The sequence below is a fragment of the Suncus etruscus genome, chromosome 11 (assembly GCF_024139225.1).
Source record: "Suncus etruscus isolate mSunEtr1 chromosome 11, mSunEtr1.pri.cur, whole genome shotgun sequence".
Lineage (NCBI taxonomy): Eukaryota > Metazoa > Chordata > Mammalia > Eulipotyphla > Soricidae > Suncus > Suncus etruscus.
Window position 1 is genome coordinate 84,821,698 of NC_064858.1, and position 18,557 is coordinate 84,840,254.

Consider the following 18,557-nt stretch of genomic DNA (forward strand, 5'->3'; position numbering starts at 1 on the left):
CCGTGCCTGCCAGGAGCTATTTCTGAGCAGACAGCCAGGAGTAACCCCTGAGCACTGCCGGGTGTGGCCCAAAAACAAACAAAAAAAAAAAAAACAAAGAATGAGCCCTTTAATAGAGAAATAACTACATTTTGAACTGTCCTAATATTGAGAATGTATGAGGGAAATGTAGAGCCTGTTTAGGGTACAGGCGGGGGTTGGGTGGGGAGGAGGGTGATTTGGGACTTGGGTGATGGGAATGTTGCACTGGTGATGGGTGGTGTTCCTTTTATGACTGAAACCCAAACACAATCATGTATGTAATCAAGGTGTTTAAATAAAAAAAAAAAAAAAAAAAAAAAAAAAGAAAGAAGGAAAGAAAAGAAAGATTTAAGAAAGAAAAAGAAGGGGCCGTCGAGGTGGCGCTACAGGTAAGGTGTCTGCCTTGCAAGCGCTAGCCAAGAAAAGATCGTGACCACGGTTAGATCCCCCGGCGTCCCATATGGTCCCCCCAAGCCAGGGGCAATTTCTGAGTGCTTAGCCAGGAGTAACCCTGAGAATCAAATGGGTGTGGCTCAAAAACCAAAAAAAAAAAGACAGAAAGATAAGATATTGTATATTGTGTGGTGTGTGTATATATTTTTTCCCTTGATAAATACAACTACAAAACATTTTTGTTTTGTTTTGTTTTTTTGTTTTTTGTTTTTGGGCCACACCCGGCGTTGCTCAGGGGTTACTCCTGGCTGTCTGCTCAGAAATTGCTCCTGGCAGGCACGGGGGACCATATGGGACACCAGGATTCGAACCAACCACCTTTGGTCCTGGATCGGCTGCTTGCAAGGCAAACGCCGCTGTGCTATCTCTCCGGGCCCCAACTACAAAACATTTTAAGAGGGGCCGGAGAGATAGCATGAAGGTAGGGCATTTGCCTTGTATGCAAAAGGACAGTGGTTCGAATCCCAGCATCCCATATGGTCCCCTGTGCTTGCCAGGAGCAATTTCTGAGCACAGAGCCAGGAATAACCCCTGAGCACTACTGGGTATGACCCCTCAAAAAATTTTAAGAATAAGAAGCTGGAGATAGAACATGCTACTGACCCAGGTTTGATCCCTGGCATCTCATATGGTCCTGAGCCCAGAATAATTCCTGAAAGCACAGCAGGAGTCCTCTGGGTTTGGCCCTCCCATAAAAAAAAAAAAAAGAAAAGAAAAAAAATTGACATGAGATAGCACAGTGGTAGGGCTTTTGCCTTGCACGCAGGCAATACAGGACAGATGGTGATTAAAATCTCCGCATCCCATATGATCCCCCATGCCTGCCAACAGCCAGGAGTAACCCCTGAGCGCCTCGGGGTGTGACCTAAAAGCCAAGAAACAGAAAAGAAAAAGAAATTGACAAAGTGGGGCTAGAGGAGGGATCGTATAGTGGGCAAGGCATTTGTCTTGCATGTAGCAAGAGAGGTTCAATCTCCATAGCACTGCCATGAGTGATCCCTGAGCTCTGAGCCAGGAGAAAGCATTATTTATTGCTTAGTGTGGGGGCCGGGAAGGTGGCGCTAGAGGTAAGATGCCTGCCTCGCAAGTGCTAGCATAGGACGGACCGAGGTTTGATCCCCTGGTGTCCCATATGGTTCCCCCCAAGCCAGGAGCGATTTCTGAGCACATAGCCAGGAGTAACCCCTGAGTGTCAAACGGGTGTGGCCCCAAAACTACACACACACACACACACACACACACACACACGAACACATGTAATTCTTTTTTTTTTTTTTTTTTTTTTGGTTTTTGGGCCACAGCCGTTTGACGCTCAGGGGTTACTCCTGGCAATGTGCTCAGAAATCGCCCCTGGCTTGGGGGGACCACATGGGACGCCGGGGGATCGAACCGTGGTCCGTTCCTTGGCTAGCGCTTGTAAGGCAGACCTTACCTCCAGCGCCACCTTCCCGGCCCCACACATGTAATTCTTGACAATTTCTTGTGATAGTCACTATACACACACAGAAAAGAGAAAGAAAAGAACTTCACAGGGGGGACAGACAACAATAGAGAAAGAGTAACCCTTCCAATTACTATGGCATTGTATTCAAAAGAATACAGATCTTTTTTTTTTTTTTTTTTTTTTTTTTTTGGTTTTTGGGCCACACCCTGTGACGCTCAGGGGTTACTCCTGGCTATGCGCTCAGAAGTTGCTCCTGGCTTCTTGGGGGACCATATGGGACGCCGGGGGATCAAACCGCGGTCCATCCTAGGCTAGCGCAGGCAAGGCAGGCACCTTACCTCCAGCGCCACCGCCCGGCCCCAAGAATACAGATCTTTTCTTTTTCCTGAGCCATAGTAGGCAGTGCTAAGGGACTGTTCCCGGCTCAATGTTCAAGAATTCGTTCTGGGGGACCAAAGTGATAGCACAGTGGGTAGGGTGCTTGCCTTGCATGCAGCTGCCCTGGGTTTGATCCCCAACATCCCATATGGCCTCCCGAGCCTGCCAGGAGCAATTTCTGAGCACAGAGCCAGGACGTAACTTTAGTGCCACCAGGTGTGGTCCAAAACCCAAACATAAAAAAAAAATCAGTAATTGGAGCCGGAGAGATAGCATGGAGGTAAGGCGTTTGCCTTTCATGGAGAAGGTCATTGGTTCGAATCCCGGCATCTCGTATGGTCTCCCGAGCCTGCCAGGAGCAATTTCTGAGTGTGGAACCAGGAGTAACCCCTGAGCACTGCCAGGTATGACCCAAAAACAAACCCCCACCCAAAAAAATAATCAGTAATTGGGGATGGAGAAATAGCATGGAGGTAGGGTGTTTGCCTTGCATGCAGAAGGACAGTGGTTCGCATCCTGGCATCCCATATAGTCCCCCGAGCCTGCCAGGAGCGATTTCTGAGCTTAGAGCCAGGAGGAACCCCTGAGCGCTGCTCGGTGTGACCCAAATATCAAACCAAAAAAAAAAAAAAAAGTCTACTGAATATATAAACAAATTTTTTTTTGTTTTTTTTGTTTTTTGGGCCACACCCGGTAACGCTCAGGGGTTACTCCTGGCTATGCGCTCAGAAGTCGCTCCTGGCTTGGGGGACCATATGGGATGCCGGGGGATCGAACCGCGGTCCGTCTCCTAGGCTAGCGCAGGTAAGGCAGGCACCTTACCTCCAGCGCCACCGCCCGGCCCCATATATAAACAAATTTGCTGAAACATTTTTTTTCCTGTTAGGTATTAAATTCTAACTATTTACTTATCGAAAGTTGTATTTTTTGAGCCACAGAGACAGTAAAGTGGGTAGGGAATTTGTCTTGTATGCAGCTGACCTGGGTTCAATCCCCCGGCATATGTCCCCTGTGAACCACCAGGAGTAATTCCTGAGTGCAGAGTCAGGAGTAACCCCTGAGCACTGCTGGGTATGAACCAAAAATAAGAGACAAAACCAAAAGTTGTATTTTTTTTTTAAACCGTGGTGCTTACTTTTTTTTTCTTTCAGTTTTATTTATTTATTGATTGGCTTTTGGACCACACCTAGCTCAGGGGTTACTCCTGGCTCTGTGCTCAGAAATCGCTCCTGGCAAGCTCCTGGGATGCCAAGAATCAAACCAAACAGGGTCTGTTCTTAGTCAGCCACATGCAAGGCAAACGCCCTACTGCTGTGCTATTACTCCAGCCCCAGAAGTTGTACTTTTGACAGTTGGAAAGAGCTCAACAGGTGGAGCAGGATGCTGTGTCTCTCAATCCTGGGCACATGGTCCCTCAGCATCTCTGAGAGTGGTTCCAAAACAAAAACCAACGAGTATGTCTCGGAGACTCACCAATATCACAACCTCAGATTTGTACTTTTATTCTCCCCTTTTACTTAAAATTCAATCTATTGCCTCACTAAAACAAAAGAAAACAAGCTGTACTAGGATAACCATTTTGAACATCAATCTCCAGTTCCCTTAGCCTAAGTATTGTCTACTAAGAGCAAATGTCCCCCATGACAGAGGATTTACGTGATAAGATAACAAATGAACAGACATAAAAATAAACCCCCAAAGGGTACTTTCTTGCTTTGTTGAATGTTTTAGGCCTATCTTGTCCTAAAGCCTGGCCCTGGAAAAATCCATTCTTACCTGTCAGGATAGTAGCCCCAGTGCAGAAGAACCTGCTTATCCCTCTTCATTACTGGTCGGACCCATTCCTCTGGGGATAGACAGAGCAGGGAGAAGTATAAGCTAAGGGTATACACAAAAATTAACCGTATGACAAGCTAGTTGCAGTAGGGAACCTGGAGAGAGGAAGAGGCAGTGGTAAGGATTCAGTGTTGGAAGGAAGGAATGCATTGAGTGGGTAGAAGCCATTCCTGTCCTCACCCTCCCAATCCCAGCACTATGGGAAGTCAGGCCTCACCTTCTTCAAGGTTCCCAGGGACAGGATACACTACATGGGAAGCGTTGTTCTTATCCTCCGTGACCGTTCCCTGGAAGGCACAGGAGAAACAGGAAAATACAGTTCCCTCTGACTAACTCAGAGAGGTAAATAAACTAAAATAAAATTCAACTGTAGGGCCCGGAGAGATAGCACAGCGGCGTTTGCCTTGCAAGCAGCCGATCCAGGACCAAAGGTGGTTGGTTCGAATCCCGGTGTCCCATATGGTCCCCCGTGCCTGCCAGGAGCTATTTCTGAGCAGACAGCCAGGAGTAACCCCTGAGCACCGCCGGGTGTGGCCCAAAAACCAAAAAAAAAAAAAAAATTCAACTGTATAGCTGCCTTCCTAGTCAAATTCTGCTTAGGATGAGATCATTTGCTTTTCTAAGTACATGCTAAACCGAGTGTATTTCTCTCTAGAAATAGCTGGGATGAGCTAATGATGGAGAGAAAACAAAAAGGAAGAACTTGTTAACAGAGGGGTTGGAGCAATAGTAAAGCACTTAGGGTATTTGCCTTGCCCACAGCTGATCCGGTTCAATGCCCGGCATCCCATATGTTCCCCAGATCCCTAAGAGTGATTTCTGAGCTCAGAGTCAGGAGTGACCCTGCACATTGCCAGGTGTGGCTACAAAAGAAAAATAAACAAATAAGCAGGCTGGAGCGATAGGGCATTTGCCTTGCACGAGGCAAACCTAGGACGGACCATGGTTGGATCCATGGCATCCCATATGGTCCTCTGAGCCTTCCAGGAGTGATTTCTGAGCGCAGAGGCAATAGTAACCCGAGTGCTGCTGAGTGTGCCCCTCCAATAAAGAAAAAATAAACAAATAAAAAATATTAGCAGGGCCCGGAGAGATAGCACAGCGGTGTTTGCCTTGCAAGCAGCCGATCCAGGACCAAAGGTGTTTGGTTCGAATCCCGGTGTCCCATATGGTCCCCCGTGCCTGCCAGGAGCTATTCCTGAGCAGACAGCCAGGAGTAACCCCTGAGCACTGCCGGGTGTGGCCCAAAAACCAAAAAAAAAAAAAAAAAAAAAAAAAAAAATATTAGCAGATATAAAGAATAAACATGTCAAATGTAGAGTGTATACACCCAATAACGACATCTGCCAGTTACCCAGAGTTCTATAGGGAAAGAATTTCATTGGTCTGAAATCAGGCAATGTCATAATCTAAATTAAAAAAAAAAATTTGGAGGGCCGGAGAGATAGTATAGAGGTAAGGCGTTTGCCTTAGACACAGAAAGTCGGTGGTTCAAATCCCGGCATCCCATATGGTCCCCTGAGCCTGCCAGGAGCAATTTCTGAGTGTAGAGCCAGGAATAACCCGAGTGCTGCCGGGTGTGACCCCCCAAAAAATTGGGGGGGGTCATACCTGATGGTGTTTGGGGACCTTATAGTATGCAAAGCCAGGAATCAACCCTGAGCATCACCAGTGACCCCAAAACAAAAGACCAGAAAACGGAGTCTAGGAAACAGAAAAGAGAAGCCAAGGCTTTAATTTTTATCTATTCTAAATGCTTAGAGCTTCTTTTGTGGAAACATTAGGAAAATGGTTGTAACATGCACATCCTTGCCTGGCCTATCCACTCACCTGATGTCTCTTGATAATGTCCTTTAATTTCCCTAGGAGTTTGGGTTCAATATCTGGGCACAGAAAAATGTTAGGCCGAGCTAGGCAATTATTCTGTAGGAAGGAGAAACAAGTAAGATGAGAACATAGGAAAAGGCTTCTCTAAATTCTCACTAAGGAAAAGGAGGAGGTTCTTGACAAGTACCTGCACCAAAGACTTTTCGATGGTCATGAACATTTCCACATTGCGGTCCATGCGGGACGGATTTTGGAAATCGTAACGCCGCCTTAAAAAGAAGTAGTCAACTAGTGAGAGATATAGTTCAGGCCTAGGACAATGCTGGAGCACAGGACTTTTTCTAGGGCCCACCCCCCCATGCTCAGGACTTTTTTATTCTTTGGGTTTTTAGGCCACACCCAGTTGTGCTCATAGCTTACTTCTGGATCTGCACTCAGGGATTACCCCTGGCGGGGCTTGGCTTGGGGTACCATATGGAGTGTTGGAATTGAGCGCTGGTCGGTTACAGCAGCTTGTTTTACTATTGCTCCAGCCCTATTGGGACTTTTTAACATGGAAATCAGGACTCAATCTTGCTCACAGTTACAGCAAAAAAAATCACTCAGGTTCTGGGGTTTACTGACCTTAAACTCCATAAATCACTCTGTATGAAGTCTACAAGGACAATGAAAAACCCAGAGACCAACATACAAATCCCTTTTCTGCCAGAGCACACTTATTGATGCACACACACACACAGTCTCACACTCCTGGAGGTTATTTTAGCTCTGAACTCCTGCCCTTTCTCTGAACAAGCAAGTAAAGCTTAGTGACTTAGCAAAACGAATGCAAGAATATCTTCCTATGTTCCCAGGGTATCAGAAAGGTGGGGTCCTCTCTACCAAATGCAGAAGAAAAGGCATCTCACCATCCCTGGTCACTCTTGAATTTGTAGGCAGCTGCAAGTATATGGCAAAGAGAACCTCCTGCTTTAAAATCTAGGAAACATTTGATCTACAAAATTGAAATAGGGAAGAAAAATGAGCATTAATTATATGCTAAATTTCCTTCTTACTTTAAGTCTTTTTTTTTTGTTTTTTGTTTTTGGGTCACACCCGGCAGCACTTAGGGGTTACTCCTGGCTCTATGTTCAGAAGTCGCTCCTGGCAGGCTCGGGGGACCATATGGGATGCCAGGATTCGAACCACATTCCTCTGCATGCAAGGCAAACACCCTACCTCCATGCCATTTCTCCGGCCCCACTTTAACAGTCTTTTATAAAATCCCATGGTGAACTGTTGATCCTCCCAAAAACCAAAAATCAGCCTTTTTTGTTAGTTCCAGGGATCATACTCTAGGTCTCAGATTTCACATGAGGCCTGTACTCTACTGCTCAGCCACATACACTGCCCTGGAACTCTTTCACCCCACTATGTCATCATTTCACACGAACTGAAAGAGTGGAGGGAATGAAACCAACATTCACTAAACTCCTTTAGGTTCCCTAACTAACCATTCCAGAGGTTGTCCCAAGTAGGCAGAGTCACCCCACCTTTAAAGATGCAGGAACAGAAACCCAGGAAGGTTTCAATGGTCACCCCAATCCCAGATACATCAAACCTGTGAAATTGGAATCTGGAACTTTTCTAAACATGCCCGGAGGGTTCCAGGCACCTTGTCAAAACAGATGCAGGACAGGATAAAGGGAATGGCACATTGGAAACTAAGCTACGCCAGTAATATCCCAACCAGGAATAAAAGGGAAATTATCTCAACTCTTTTTTTTTTTTTTTTTTTTTTTTGGGCTACACCCGGCGATACTCAGGGGTTACTCCTGGCTGTCTTCTCAGAAATAGCTCCTGGCAGGCATGGGGGACCATATGGGACACCGGGATTCGAACCAACCACCTTTGGTCCTGGATCGGCTGCTTGCAAGGCAAACACCGCTGTGCTATCTCTCCGGGCCCAATTATCTCAACTCTTAAAAAAAATCATCAGGGGCCGGAGAGATAGTACAGAGGAGTTTCCCTTGCAAGCAGCCAATCCAGGATCTAAGGTGTTTGGTTCAATTCCGCGCGTCCCCCCTCGTGCCTACCAGGAGCTATTTCTGAGCGGATAGCCAGGAGTAACCCATGAGCACCGCCGGGTGTGGCCCCAAAACAAAAACAAACAAACAAAAAATCAACATGTTCTCCAAAATAAAGAAATGAAACCACCCCTCCCCTTAGTTTGGAGGCTTCTGCCCTTGTTTTGGCACTCACCGGCAATTTAGTGAGTGGTGCATTGCTGACATGCTTGCCAAAAACTTCTTCCTGAAATTGTAGCAACTGTACAACCAGGCTAGACAGGGACTTGTTGGTGGGTGGTTCAGCTTGTATATACTGGGAGCAGGAAGAGAAAGAAAAAGAAAAAGAAATACAGACCCTCAGATAAAACATCCACCTCCGCCCATATTTCTCCTCTGAGGTCTGGAAGTATCTGGAGAAAAGTCGATCTTCCCCCACGTGCCCAGTCTCCATCAAGACAACAGCAGTAGCTACGCCCTTGCTGCCCCTCACCAGGACGATGAAAATCTGTTGCCAATAGCCCAGGCTGGCAGAGTTGGGTGCTGGAGGCTTCCTACCCAACCCGTTCAGAGCTCAGAAGTGAGACTTGCAGGATCCTGCAGCCAACAGAACTGAAGGTTGCAAAATTCTGAAAGTTCACTGCGTTCAGGAAACAATAACTTCAAGGTTCTAAATGGGAGCTCTGTTGTGTTTAAGGTAATTTTGTGAAAGGCCGGGATATCCCTTCCCTATAAAGTCGTGTAATGAGAAAGGTCCAGGGGAAAGAGGCAAGCGAGCTGGGTGGAAAGGGAGCTCATGCACCTCGGTTCTAGCAGGCAGAGGATACAATCAGCCTCACAAGCCCTCCTGAAAGGGAAGGCCCAGTTTTCACCCAGCCTGGGTAAAATGATATATCTTTCCCTCTAAGGAAATTATATGGGGGCTAAGTAAACCTGGGACCTCCCTCCTCGAACACTTCCACGTTATAGTACTTCGGAGCATCCAAACCTTTGGGTTCTGATTCAAGGGGACACCAAGCAGCTAAGTTTTTCTTTACCTTTGACCAGTTTTTTCTCAACCCCAAACCACTGAGAGAGGAGTTGCTCTGGCTCTAGCCGGAGGTGTAAAATCTTGGAAGACCCAGCTCACAGGCTGTCAATCCCCTCCGGGACGGAGGCTAAGCCCCCAGATTGATCTTTTCCTCCAAAAGGTCAACGGGAGAGGAAAAGCCTGGGAACCAGAGTCTCTAGTATTCTCACGCTGGGGTACTGACAAGTCCCAGACCCCCACAGCTGTCCGTCTGTCAGAATTCTGAGCAGGGCCCAGCATAGAACAAGGACCAGAGAGAGGAGCATTTCAAGTCACTCAACCACTGGACACACTTATGACAGCCTGCGAGGCTGGGCAGGGAGGACTGAGAAGCTTCAGGAAAGCAGGCCGGAGACCCCTCCTGACCTGGATCGGTCCACACACACCCCGAAAAAAAAAACCGATGGAATAAGATGTGCCTTTCCAGCAGGCCTTGAAGCAGAAAAAGAAGACAAAGACGGCACCAGGAAGAGATTGGGCAGAAAAGACAAGACAGGTAGAGCTTCCTGAAGCCTTTGTTCGCCACCTTTGGGACTCCAGGAACAGAGTGAGTTGGGGAGGGGACTGGAGACAGAAAGCCTGTCTTGGCCTCTGTGTCTGTCTTGGGCACCCCAAACTCAAAGCCAAAGCCAAACCCCAAAGCCAGGCCAGACACGAGAGGAGAGGCTGCGAGGAGGAGACCTGTGCCTTCATTGTGCGCCTGGCAAGCAGATCAGAAGGGGCTATGGGCCAGGGGTGCCTATGCCCTGGATTCCCAAGTGGGTCCTAGTGCTCCCAGGATGGGGGGACCCGGAGGGGCCCCCAGGATGGGTGGGTGGGCCTCTTCCAAGCAGAGGAGCAGCTCCAGGCCTGCGGGCAGGCTGCAGAGCAAGCAGATCAGACACAAAGCACGGGAAGGCCTCGGCCCTGCAGGTGCCCGGTTGCATGGCGAGCGCCAGGAGGGCACCGAGGCGGGCACGCTGGGCATTTGGGGGTGCGCTGGCACCCCCTCCCCTTTCTTCCTCTCCCTCCCCCCCCGGAAAGGCCGGGCTCGGGCCTGCTTGGGGGAGGGAGGGAGGGAAGGTGGGCGAGCCCGAGCGCCGGGCGCCTGTCTGGTGGGGAGCACGCCCCGCGCGGCTGGCTGCTGCCCAGGGGCGTCGGGCTCGCGACCCCGGCCGGGCCTTTGTCCCTCCGCCCCGCGCGCTCCGGCGGCACCTTCTTGTAGTTCTTGCCGAGCCACAGCCGCACGTTGTCGAACTGGGTCACGGTGTCCGCCGCCTCGTAGTACTTCACGTTGGGGCCGCCGTCCTTCTTCCGCACCGCCATCTTCTCGGCTCGGCTCGGCTCGGCTCGCTCGGCTCCGGCTCCGGCTCCGGCTCCGGCTCCGGCTCGGGCCCCGCCGCCGCCCGCCCGCGCCCGACGCCCGACGCCCGACGCCCCGCTCGGCTCGGCTCCACTCGGCTCGGCTCGGCCCGGCCGCGCTGCTCCCGCCTCCCGCCGCGCCTCGGCCCGCTCCGCCTCCGCGCCCGCCGCCCGCCCGCTCGGCCCGGGGCCAGGCAGCGACCCCTGCAGGCCGCTCTCGGACTCGCGCGCTCTCTCTCTGTCTCTCCTCTGTCTGTCTCTGTCTCTGTCTGCCTGTCTGTCTCTGTCTCTCTCTGTCTGCCTCTGTCTATCTGTCTCTGTCTGTCTCTTTTTGTCTCTGTGTCTGTTTCTGTCTGTCTCTATCTGTCTCTGTCTCTTTTTGTCTCTGTGTCTGTCTCTCTGTCTGTCTCTATCTGCCTCTGTCTCTTTTTGTCTCTGTCTCTGTCTAACTGTCTCTGTCTGTGTCTTTTTGTCTGTGTCTGCCTGTCTGTCTCTGTCTGTCTGTCTCTGTCTGTCTGCCTGTCTGTCTCTCTGCCTCTCTCTGCCTCTGTCTCTCTCTGTCTCTGTGTCTGCCTGTCTCTGTCTGTCTGTCTGTCTCTGTCTGCCTGTCTGTCTCTCTGTCTCTGCCTCTCTCTGCCTCTGTCTCTCTCTGTCTCTGTGTCTGCCTGTCTCTGTCTATCTGTCTCTCTGTCTGTTTGTCTCTGTCTCTTTCTGTCTCTGTCTCTATCTCTCTGTCTGTCTCTCTCTGTGTGTCTCTGTCTATCTGTCTCTCTGTCTGTTTGTCTCTGTCTCTTTCTGTCTCAGTCTCTATCTCTCTGTCTGTCTGTCTCTCTCTCTGTGTCTCTGTCTCTCTCTGCCTGTCTGTCTGTCTCTGTGTCTGTCTGTCTTTGTGTCTGACTGTCTCTGTCTCTCTGTTTGTCTGTCTCGTCTATCTATCTGTCTCTCTGTTTCTGTCTCTCTCTGCCTGTCTGTTTCTCTCTGTCTGTATCTGTCTGTCTGTCTGTCTGTCTCTGTCTCTGTGTCTATCTGTCTCTATCTGTCTCTTTTTGTCTCTGTGTCTGTCTCTGCCTGTCTCTGTCCGTCTCTGTCTGTCTGTCTGTCTGTCTGTCTGTCTGTCTGTCTCATTTCCTTAAGGACGTACAGCCCGTGTCTGTGCGTGTGTGTCCCTCCTGTCCTCCCAGCTCAGGGCCGGAGGTCTCCTCTGTCAGGGAGCCCCTCCTCGCCCTCGCCCTGCCCACCGCCAGGGCCTCCTGGGGCGCGGGAACCCCGAGCGCGGCCTCCTCCAAGCCCTTCCCTGCGCTTCACAGTCCCCCTTGACCCCCTGGAATCGCCTGTCCCGGCCCCTCAGCCCCTCCTGGCGGGCCTGCTCCGGAGCCCGGCCTCGAACCCTGCCGGGGTGATTTCCTCACACTCCCCGCTTTCCCCTCAGGCCTCAGGCCTCAGGCCCGGCCCCTGAGACTCGGGTGTCTGCAGGGCGGGGCACCCCCACCCCCAGGCTTTTCCTTTCGGTTGGGAGAGAGGACGGGAAGGACGGGTGGGAGTCGGGGTCCGCGTCGGGGCGCGCTCCCTCCCGCCTGAGCCGCCGCAGCCGGTGCCGCCGACCCCTTGCGCCTTGTGTACGCGCCGCGCCGAGCGCGGTTTTGGGAGTCACGGTGGCCGAGTGGTTAAGGCGTTGGACTCGAAATCCAATGGGGTTTCCCCGCACAGGTTCGAATCCTGTTCGTGACGGCCGCTTTTTTCTCCTCTCCCGCTGCGTCCATGCCTTTTCCTCGGAGGCGTCTTTCCCTTCTTGTCTCGCAGACAGCAGGCGCAGGATTTTGGCTGCTCGCTCGCTCGCTCCCCGCTGGATTTGGGGGAGCGGGAGGCCGGGCGGGATCGCGGGGAGATTCGTTTTGCAAGCCCTGCTAAGCTAGCCAGGCCCAGGCGGCGGCAGAAGCCGCTCGCTGCAGGCTTTTTGGGTGCGTGTTGTTGCGTTCTTGGCAAAGCGGATGAGGAGGATTTGGGTGAAGTTGTTCACCTTTGCTCGGGAATGTCAGTGCTTGGTTGTGCGGTGGGTGGTTTAAAACGGAGCGTCTGGATGTCATGGTCAGGAGCCTTGCGGGTCTGGTTACACGGAACACCCAGGAAGCAGCTCTCTCGCTCTCTCGCTCTCTCTCGCTCTCTCTCTTTCTCCTCTTTCTATTCTCTTTCTACTCTCACTCACTGTTTGTTTCTCCTCTTTCTCTTCTCTCCTCCCTCTCTTTCTCCTCTTTCTTTCTCCTCTCTTTCTATTCTCTTTCTACTCTCCTCTTTCTCCTCTCTCTCACTCACTCTGTTTCTCCTCTTTCTCCCCTCTCTCCTCCCTCTTTCTCCTCTTTCTTTCTCCTCTCTCCTTTCCTCTCTCCTCTTTCTCTCTCCTCTCTTTCTATTCTTTCTACTCTCAGTTTCTCTGTTTCTCCTCTCTTCTCTCTCCTCCCTCTCCTCTCTCTTTCTCCTCTCCTCTCTCTCCTCTTTCTCTCTCTCCTCTTTCTCTCTCCCTCTCCCTTTCTCCTCTTTCTATTCTCTTTCTACTCTTTCTCACTCTGTTTCTCCTCTTTCTCCTCTCTTCTCCCTCTCTCTTCTCCCTCTTTCTCCTTTCTTTCTCCTCTCTCTCCTCTTTCTCTCTCCCTCTCTCCCTCCTCTTTCTCCTCTCTCTATTCTCTGTCTCCTCTCTCTCACTCACTGTTTCTCCTCCTCCTCTCTTCTCTCTCCGCTCTCTCTTCTCTCCTCCCTCTCTCTCTTTCTCCTCTCTCTCCTCTCTCTTCTCTCTCCTCCCTCTCTTCTCTTTCTCTCTCTCACTCTCTTCCCCTCTTCTACTTCTCCAACAAGGTTACTTCTGTATTTTATTCTCCAAGGCCACAGAGGACAGGGGTTCAGGGATAGTAATTGCTAAAACTTTCTACATGTTTCCTAACAAGGCTGATAGTGTTCTCTCAAGATCCTCCTCCTTACTGCCTCCACCAGTCTCACTTTCCTCCTTCCATATCCCCTTCCTCTCCTCCTTGATGCGTTTCAGTACTCCAACCCTGACCTGTATCACCATTCAGAGTTGCACACCGAACATTATTTATTTATTTATTTATTTTATTTTGTGTGTGTGTATTTCAGCAACAATTAAAAGTCCACTTCCTCTATCTCTGAAACAAGGGTCAGATCTGTCCACATGTCTCAGGGGTTGCTGCAGGTCAGTGGGAGCCCCTGGCCAAGGGTTCCTTTGGAAAACTGGGGCTTGGGAGTGAAGGAAGGACCACATCCTCTCTCATGTATGGAAAGAGCCACTGATGCTGCCAGCAGCGTTTGTTTCGTGGCCTGTCCTCTCCCTCTCAGCAGGTACGTGTTCTCCACATTCCAGCTTCTGCCTCTCATTGAGGGCCTGGAACAGTGTTTGCTTTGCTCATGCTATTCCCTGCCTTAAATACTGCGTTGGCACCTTCTCCTTAGTCTTCACTTAAACATCTATTCTCCTGGGCATTTTCCTCTTAACCACTTCCTTCGCCCTAATTGTATTATGTAGTCTTTCTTCCCCCATAGGATATAAACTAAGCACACATAAACCACTCAATTAAAAACAAAAAGTCTAAGTAGATGGATATTTTTTACAGTATTTGTGCGTACATTTTCATCTGCAGACTCTTAGCATCTGAGAATTAGGAAGGGCTGTGTTTTGTTTTTACTGCCTCTACTGGGCCTTACACATGTGTGTGACCAAATACATACTACCACCAATCATATCTAGGAGGTTTAGATCCTATGCTTCTGCCTGATCTCAAATTTAAGTAGCCAGAGTGCCGAGGCCCAGACTGCCCAGTAGAGGGCCACCAAGAGCTGTTGTGCAGGGCCCAGAAGGCTAAGGTTTACAAAATGGAGGATCTAGACTTTGAGGGTAACTGATTTTCTTTGGCAATCAAATCATGCATTTTCAAATGGTTCCCTGTAACGAGCAGGAATCGGAACTTTGTGCACCACAAATAATTTTCTGATTTTTACTATCTCCACAAGTCTAACTTTAAACAACCAACCCAGTTTTTACCCTTCATCCATTTCAATAAATCCTTTCACTTAGTTATTGTGTTGTTATTTGTCACTATTCGTACACATCCATTCTACTATTCTTTAGTTTCTGGTTGCCACAGACTTGTAAATCCACCTGATTTTAGTTTTCAGGGTCTTTTAAAGGATTGGGTATGTCTTTGTGTAATACATGTGTGTGTCTGTGTAATACGTGTGTGTGTGTGTGTGTGTGTGTGTGTGTGTGCGCGCGCGTGTGCAGTAGTCATCTCTCTGGCCCTATTTCTCCTTTTATTTATTTTTTTGGTTTTTGGGCCACACCCAGCAGTGCTCAGGGATTATTCCTGGCTCTGCGCTCAGAAATCACTCCTTGCAGGCTCAGGAGACCATATGGAGTGACGGGGACTGAACCCAGGACTATCCCAGTTGTCCGTGTGCAAGGCAAACAAACACCCTACTGCTGTGCTATCACTTCGGCCTCCTCTCCTCTCCTTTTATTTTATTTTAATTTATATATATATTGTGTGTGTGTGTGTGTGTGTGTGTGTGTGTGTGTGTGTGTGTGATACCCAGCATGGTTCAGGGGTTAGTCCTGGTCCTAAGCTCAGATATCGCTCCTGGCAGGTTCAGGGACCATATGGGATGCCGGGATTTGAACCTCTGTCCTTCTGCATGCAAGGCAAATGCCTTACATCCAGGCTATCTCTCCGGCCCTACCTTTCTTTTCTTTTCTTTTTTTTTTTTTTGTTTTGTTTTTGGGCCACACCTGGTGGTGCTCAGGGTTACTTTTGGCTGTCTGCTAAGAAATAGCTCCTGGCAGGCACTGGGGACCATATGGGGCGCCGGGATTCGAACCAACCACCTTAGGTCCTGGATCGGCTGCTTGCAAGGCAAACGCCGCTGTGCCATCTCTCTGGCCCCCATCTTTTCTTTTCTTGGTTTGTGGGTTACACCTGGCGGTGCTCAGGGGTTGCCTCTGGCTTTGCGCTCAGAAATTGCTCCTGGCAGGTTTGGGGGACCATATGGGATGACAGGATTCAAACCACTGTTCGTCCTGGGTCTACTGTGTGCAAAGCAAACACCCTACCGCTGCTCTCCTTTTATTTTAGTACAAAATGTACATCCTCTACCTCTAGCTCCATGTTAATAACCCATCATTGAAACCTTTGTATATTTGAAACCAGTGATTTTTGGAGTTAGAAGACATACCGGACTGAATTCAGGGATTACTCCCAACTTGATGGTTGAAACCATGTAGTAAATAGGTCAAATCTGGACTTCCTGCATGCAAAGCTCCAGACATCCCTTGGGCCCCCCAAAAGTGAATTTTTTTGGTATGTGCCAGAAATAGAACTCAGGTCTGTTACATGCAAGGCTACCAGCATTCAACTTGTCAATGATTTCTTTTCTTTTTGATTGGGAGTGGGGCACGCCCAGTGATGCCTAGGGAATCACTCCTTGTTAGTGCCAGAGATTAAATCTGGGTTCGCTGTGTGCAAGGCAAATGCCCTACTCACTGTACAATCACTCCAGCCTCAACCAGTGATCAATTACCTCTGTATCTCAAATTCAGCTTCAGCTTCTGTATTCTCTTGTTCTTGGAACACTATTTCATTCTTTGTTTTCTTTCTAGTCTAGTAAAGTCATTCTTCTTTCAAACCAGTTTCAGGCATGGTGTTTCAAAACATGTTCTGTTGTATCTTCAGTTGAGTCAAAACCCCGAGCTTTCCATTCTTATTACACTGCTTTTCAGTGTAATAAGTGTAATAAGTTTCTAGCCAAGAACCTCATCGCTATCCAATCAGGCCATGTTCCTATTGTCAGCATACCCTTATCCTTTTATTGGGGGTCACATCTGGCCGCATTCAGGGGTTACTCCTTGCTCTACGCTCAGAAATTGCTCCTGGCAGGCTCAGGGAACCATATGGGATGCCGGGATTCGAACCACCATCCTTCTGCATGCAAGGCAAATGCCTTATCTCCGTGCTATCTCTCTGGCCCAAGCAGACCCTTATTCTTTTTTTCTGTTTGTTTTGTTTTTGGGTCACACCCGGCAGTGCTCAGGGGTTACTCCTGGCTGTCTGCTCAGAAATAGCTCCTGGCAGGCACGGGGGACCATATGGGACACCGGGATTCGAACCAACCGCCTTTGGTCCTGGATCGGCTACTTGCAAGGCAAACTCCGGGCCCAGACCCTTATTCTTAATTCTTCCTAATGAGACTTCCACTAGTGGGGCTGGGTGTCTGGCCTGTTTTCTGCCTTTCCCTCATGAAATTCCTTGTTTCTCCACCCATAACAGGCTAATGTCACCTAATACTGATCTTTTCTTTTTTTTTTGGTTTTTGGGCCACACCCGTTTGACGCTCCGGGGTTACTCCTGGCTATGCGCTCAGAAATCGCCCCTGGCTTGGGGAGACCATATGGGACGCCTGGGGATCGAACCGAGGTCCGTCCTACGCTAGCGCTTGTAAGGCAGACACCTTACCTCTAGCGCCACCTTCCCGGCCCCAATACTGATCTTTTCAGTGGCATGTTCTTTTTGTTTGCGAGGGGCAGATGGGCAACAGTCTGTGGTGCTCAGGTCACTCCTGACCCCTGGGGACCTTATGGTGCCAAGGATTGAACCCAGGTCAACTTTATGCAAGTCAATTAATAGAATACATTAGGACCCAGTGGGACAGTTCATAGGCCTGGACCACAGGTTTGGCAAATTCTCAAACACTGTTGCAAGTGACCCCAAAGTAGCCCCTGAATGGTCAGGCTGTGGTCCAAAAAACATCAACCAACTTAACCACAACGTATTTTCCAGATTACTTCTGGAATTTCCCAAGGTTTCATTCTTAGACTTTTTGCTCTCCATTTGTGTCTGCATTCATTCCTAGGATTTCTTTTTCATTTCGTTTGTTTTTCTTTGAGCCACACCCTGCGATGCCCAGGGCTTATTCCTAGCTCTTTACTCAGGAGTCAATCTTGGTGGTGCTCAGTATCATATAGGATGCTGGGTACTGAGCCCAGGTCAGCCACATATAAGGCAAAGACCCTATCCATGGGTTATTATTATTATTATTTTTGATGGGGGGAGCTACAACCAGCAGCGCTCAGGGATTACTCCTGGCAGGCTCAGGGGACCATAGGATGTCGAACTGAGGGGCCGGGCGGTGGCGCTGGAGGTAAGGTGCCTGCCTTGCCTGCGCTAGCCTAGGACGGACCGCGGTTCGATCCCCCGGCGTCCCATATGGTCCCCCAAGAAGCCAGGAGCAACTTCTGAGCGCATAGCCAGGAGTAACCCCTGAGCGTCACAGGGTGTGGCCCAAAAACCAAAAAAAAAAAAAAAAGGATGTCGAACTGAGCCCCGGGTCAGCTGTGTGCATGACAATGCCCTGCAACTGTGATTGCTCTGTCCCTTTATCTCTTATTCAGGCTATGGACTATTTTTTTTCTTTTCTTTTCTTCCTTTTTAACTTTTTGGGTCACACCCAGCAGTGCTCAGAGGTTACTCCTGGCTCTAGGCTCAGAAATCGCTCCTGGCAGGCTCCGGGGACCATATGGGATGCTGGGATTCGAACTACCGTTCTGCATGCAAGGCAAACGCCTTACCTCCATGCTATCTCTCTGGCCCTGAACTTTTTTTTTTTTTTGAGTCACACCTGGCGGCACTCAGGGGTTACTCCTGGCTCTGCACTCAGAAATTGCTCCTGGCAGGCTCTGGGGACCAAATGGGATGCTGGGATTCGAACCACTGTCCTTCTGAATGCAAGGCAAATAACCTATCTTCATGCTATCTCTCCGGCCCAAAGATGATTCATTTTTGGTTGCATAACCCTTACTGTGTGATGGTTAAGTTTAGGATCTAAAATGACTTTCAGGTTTTAAATCCCAGCTCTGATTATCACATGAACTTTACTGTTTTCCCACTGAAAATGGATAGTACAGTGTTATGATTGGTAGGATAACTAAATTAATATAGTCTCATATTCAGTAAATATTCAACCTGGTTATTAGCCTTTTCACTGCCAGTACAAAATCCTAATCAGACCTCAGTTCCAGTGGTTCATCAAAGACTTACCTCCCTTTGACCTACACAGTTGACCCCTTTCCTCATTATCCCATTTTTTA

General features: G+C 49.3%; 2 protein-coding genes and 1 non-coding gene across 10 annotated transcripts in view; 2 read left to right on the forward strand and 1 right to left on the reverse strand.

Moving 5' to 3' along the window:
* The window catches only part of SMARCC2 (SWI/SNF related, matrix associated, actin dependent regulator of chromatin subfamily c member 2), a 28,514-nt gene extending 17,972 nt beyond the window's left edge, over positions 1-10,542 (reverse strand). For all 7 annotated transcript variants that reach the window (XM_049783979.1, XM_049783981.1, XM_049783978.1 and 4 more), the window contains exons 1-7: positions 10,268-10,542; positions 8,201-8,320; positions 6,868-6,953; positions 6,147-6,228; positions 5,963-6,055; positions 4,350-4,419; positions 4,073-4,142 (exon numbers count right to left, since the gene is read on the reverse strand). In XM_049783979.1, coding sequence (XP_049639936.1) covers positions 4,073-4,142; positions 4,350-4,419; positions 5,963-6,055; positions 6,147-6,228; positions 6,868-6,953; positions 8,201-8,320; positions 10,268-10,378 — 632 coding nt within the window. In that variant the 5' untranslated portion in view covers positions 10,379-10,542. The remainder of the gene's footprint in view (positions 1-4,072; positions 4,143-4,349; positions 4,420-5,962; positions 6,056-6,146; positions 6,229-6,867; positions 6,954-8,200; positions 8,321-10,267) is intronic.
* ESYT1 (extended synaptotagmin 1) overlaps positions 1-18,557 on the forward strand; it is a 224,043-nt gene that overhangs the window by 61,584 nt on the left and 143,902 nt on the right. The window lies entirely within an intron of this gene.
* On the forward strand, positions 12,061-12,142 carry TRNAS-CGA (transfer RNA serine (anticodon CGA)). The gene has a single exon. It is a non-coding gene; the product is annotated as a tRNA-Ser (tRNA).